The sequence below is a fragment of the Vicia villosa genome, linkage group LG4 (assembly GCF_029867415.1).
Source record: "Vicia villosa cultivar HV-30 ecotype Madison, WI linkage group LG4, Vvil1.0, whole genome shotgun sequence".
Lineage (NCBI taxonomy): Eukaryota > Viridiplantae > Streptophyta > Magnoliopsida > Fabales > Fabaceae > Vicia > Vicia villosa.
In genome coordinates, this window is record NC_081183.1 from 13388062 (window position 1) to 13392928 (window position 4867).

The 4867-nt window shown below is 28.7% G+C and overlaps 1 protein-coding gene across 1 annotated transcript; it reads left to right on the forward strand.

The window, feature by feature from the left end:
• Window positions 1-2046: 2046 nt before the first annotated feature.
• On the forward strand, window positions 2047-3439 carry LOC131594533 (uncharacterized). The gene is made up of 2 exons (XM_058866700.1): window positions 2047-2762; window positions 3125-3439. Exons 1-2 carry the CDS (start codon window positions 2232-2234, stop codon window positions 3242-3244), a joined length of 651 nt encoding a protein of 216 aa, XP_058722683.1. The 5' UTR covers window positions 2047-2231; the 3' UTR covers window positions 3245-3439.
• The last annotated feature ends 1428 nt before the right edge of the window (window positions 3440-4867 follow it).

Here is a 4867-nt window from a genome sequence, read left to right on the forward strand (position 1 = left end):
TTTAATACATAATTATTTAATTTGAAATTAAAATAAATTATAAAGGATAAAAATGAGTTTATGCTAAAATAATAAGGATAAAAAAAGAATAAAAAATATAAGTTATAAGCTATAAGCTAAAACGCTATTTGAAATAGCGTCTGTAAAATAAGTTATAAGCTAACGACGGAAAGACCGTTATCAAACAGGTCTAAATTGTTGTATGAGCTTATAAGCTATAAGACATAAACTCAAAATTATGTCTTACCAAACAGAGCCTAAAACAAACTCTTAGGGACTGTTTCGTGCGCAGGATTAGAGACAAGATAGGATATATGTATCATATCCTATCTTAATCCAGTGTTTGCTGACACAACAGGATAGGATAAGTTAATCCTGAAACTTATCATATCCTGCCTCACTAGTTCAAATTGTTATCCTGAATATGAGTTGGGTTAGAATCCTGCAAAATAGGGTAAGAAAATGATTTACTAATTTACCCCTATAAAATATAATTTAAAAAAATATTAAATATGACAAAATTTTAATAAAAATTAATTTGATTTTAAATTAAAAATATTAATAAATAATTTTAAAAATATATGTATAACTGTCATAAGGATAATTTTTTAACTTTATAAAATATAAAAAATTAGAATATTTAAAAATAAAATAATTATTAAAATTATAGAAATATGAATATTAATTTAATTTTTTATCAAATTAAATATATGTTTTTGAAAGGGTAATTTTGTCATTTAAATATATACATACTTTTATTTTATTTATCTAATATATATATATATATATATATATATATATATATATATATATATATATATATATATATATATATATATATATATATATATATATATATATAAAGACACACACTATAATTCATCATGATTTTTTTTCAAGAAAAATTGAAATTATTTACTCAATAGTGTCAATGAGTTTTTTTTAATTATAGATTTTTTTTTATCAATTTATAAATTTTAAAACTTTTTAGAAATGTATAATTGTTTTCCAATGGTATATATATATATATATATATATAATTTGGTATACTATGGGAACCAAACACATGATATGATAAGTCTTATCTTGTCTGTATCATATCCTATCTTTATCCTGCTTGATATCCTATCATATCTCTATCATATCATGCGAACGGACCCTTATAGTAATAAAATTGATATCATATAAGGATAATATACTTTTAATTTGTCTTAAAATATAAATATAAATATTCAAAATATTTTGAATATAAAATCTTAACCACATATTTAATTAACATATCATAGAATAAAACTAATTTCTTTTATATCATGTCAAAAATAGGTATTAAATATATGTGATTTTCATGTGCACGACCAATTGAATTTTACCGTGTTCAACAAAGCTCTAATACCAATCGTTAGATTTAATTAAATTGATAGACATAAGTTATAGTATATTATTTAATTACTAAAGAATAATAAGAACAGTATACCCTGTAGAATTGAAGAGATTTTCATCGCAGAATGAATATGAGAGAATTACTATTCTTATTGTCGTTTAGAATTTACACTGTATCTTAACCGTTTAATGGGACCACGCTTAAAAAGCTAAAACGGCTTAGAGCATGGACCTCTCATTGGACTTAACTGAATAGTTAAACCCATCACGGTCCATTCAAACACAAAATTCAATCAAATAATTCATCAATAATAATATTTAATAACATTGACCGTATAAAAATTAATTAACAATTAATTATTTCAATCCATAATTAATTAATTAAATAACTAATCTAACAACTCCGACACCTTGTCATCAACATATAAATTTAACTAAATTTTTTACACACATAATAATTTCATAATAAGAGCTAAGCTATATCTAAAATTAACCATCACATACCAACCATATAGTAATATTTACAATTGAAAATAATCAACTTATTAGAAAAATCGAAATAATAATATCTTTGAATCCTATCATAAAATGCAATTTTCCTTGGTGGGACCACATGGACCGTTTCTAATTTTGTCACCTTTAATATAGATAACCACTCAAAACTTTGTCATGTAGCTCACTCATGGCCTTAATTAATGCTAGCTTGTTCCTTCAAGAAAGCCACACCCATCTATAATTAATTCAATAAAATCTCACCTAATATTTGAATCTCCAACTTATATCTTTTTGTTCCATCAATCATCCTATCCTAGTTTCTTACTCTTTTAGATTCAAGACTCACTCTCTTGGAGATGGATCTTGATGAGTGGGAATCAATCTCTGATGATGGCTACTTTGAGATGGAATATTTGCATCCATCACCACCAAGAAAACAAAACCAACTTGTGCCTTTACAAATTCCCTTAGACCTCAAAATTGGTAACACATCAAAGGATGTTGTTTTGTTGAAAGACATGCCAAAGCATCAATCTTTTGAAGAAGATCAAGAAGAAAATGTGTCACAAGTTTTCTTTAAGATTAAGGAAAATGAATTTGTTGACATGAAAATTGAGTCACCAAAGTCAAGTAGTAGCAAAGAGATGGTTACTTCACCAAGAATGATTATTGAGAAAGATGTGTTTGGTGAGAAAGAGGATTCAAGTTGGGAAGAAGAGAACAATAGTGGTTTTAGTTTGTGGAAATGGAGTCTTAGTGGTGTTGGTGCTATTTGTACTTTTGGTGTTGTTGTTGCTTCTATTTGTGTTGTGTATTTTGGAAGCCAACAAAGGAAGAAACTTCAACAAGATAAGAAGATTATGTTCCAAATCTATGCTGATGACAAGGTTGGTAAATTTCTTGGCTTTTTAAATGTTTTTCTTATAAATTGTTTATGATAACCATATTATTAGTTCGAAGTATTTACGACTTTGATCGGATATTTTCGACTTATTGATTATTTGATTGCAAGTAATTTGAATTTGAATTTTATGTTTTTTTTACTAATCAAAACAATAAGGGTTGAATCTCAGTAGATCGTAATAGATCGTGGCAGGAAGGTGGCTCTACTATTTTTTATTGATATTGTGGAATTTTACAATATTAAAGTTTATTTGAAATATTGAATATTTGACTAAATTTGGTGTAAAAATTCAATTGATTATGAATTAGTATTGTATATTCAACAAAACTATGGTTTTGATTTCAGAGGATTAAGCAAGTGGTGCAGCATGCAACAAAATTGAATGAAGCCATTTCTGCAGTGAGAGGGGTTCCTATAACAAGAGCTCACATAACAGTTGGTGGCAACTATGATCTTTTTGATTGAAGCATCAATCAAATGCATAAAATCATGAAACATTTGAAGTAGCATAAAATCTATTAATCTGGTTTTAGCATATATTAATGTAAATAAGATGATGCACTATGATGTTCCCTTATTGCTAGCTCTTGTTCTGTATATATGATACATATATTCTCTATGGTAAATTAAGTATAAAAAAAATAACTAGAAGCTTTTTAATTATTATTTGGTTGATAGTTTTGAATTATTAAGTGATTATAATTTTAATTTTAGTTGTTGGTAAATAGGTTAGGAGAAACTATAGGTGAAAGATTTTTGAACTTGTGATGATAAAGAGAGTAAGATATTTCGGATTTTAGAAATGTCAATGGTGGACCAAAATCAGGCTTTATGTAAGAAAAAAAATTAAAATAAATATATAAATTGGTGTTATTTTTTATAGACTAATATTACTTTTTTTATTTCATTTTTAGTTGTTGTTTTAATAGAATTGTTATTATAATAAGTATTATTTATTTTATTTCTAGGTGTTTTTTCAATTGATGTGGTGTCCTCTTCCATCCCGCTTGTGGAGAGATTTGGATTGGATGTTGGGACCCCTTTAGTTAGGACATTCATGTGTTTATTATGTGACAGTCGATTTTTTAGTGTTTTGATTCGGATGATTTGTCTAGATTTAGTCATGGTCATTTAGATGTCTTAATATTCTTGTTAAATTAGTGGATCTCACTTTTATGGAGGATTGTGTTGAGGTTAGGAGTTAATTCAGTTGAAAGAATGTGATGTTTCAGCTAAAGCTAATAGAGAGTATGCTAATTTTCAATGATCATGGGATTTTTCAATGTTAGGGGTTGTCGAGTTAAAAAAAAGGGCTATTAGAAGCATCATTTAGACTTTTTAGTTGTTCATGAGGTAAAAGTGAGGTTAAGGAGGCTTTGTGCCACTCACTTTAGGTTTTTTTATGTTTGGAGTTTTACTTCAATTGTCGTAGTAGTTGTGGGTTGCTTTTTATTTGGTGTAGTGCAAAAGGGGAAAGCTCTATGTTTTTTCTAGTTCCAGTTAACTAGAGGTCAGTCTGGAATGGTGGGGTTCAATTCCAGCCTTACTTTGTGGTTAATGTGTATTTCAAGTGTGCGTTGTCAAATGAAAAAGTGATGTGGGTGCATTTGGCCCAGGCTCACGAGAGTTTTCAGGGCGTTGTTTGGTGTGCTTTATGTGACTTTAATTTTGTTCTTAAGTTTCATGAGAGAAAGGATTTGTGTGAAGCTTCCCATGTTAGGGGTTGGTGGAGTCCCTTGAGTTTAGTTTGTTTATCGAGGCCCTAGGTTTGGTGGATACCTCTTTGTTAGGGAGGCGCTTCACTTGGCTTCACTCCAATGGGGGGACTATGAGTAGGTTGGATCATGTCCTAGTTTCGACTGGTTGAAAGAAGGAGTGGGGTCAGGGTAGTTTGTCAGAGCTTGCTTAAGTTGTCTCAGATCACTTTCCTATTATGCTCGAATACGACTCCCAACTCTAGGATCCTAAGCCAATTTACTTTTAATAATCTTTTGTTAGCTATTGCAAATTTTAATGGTATTATCTAGGAGTCTTTGGTTTATGGTTGTGGTTGGGTGGATGGCGTGTATGGTGCAAGCTGAGTAGAAA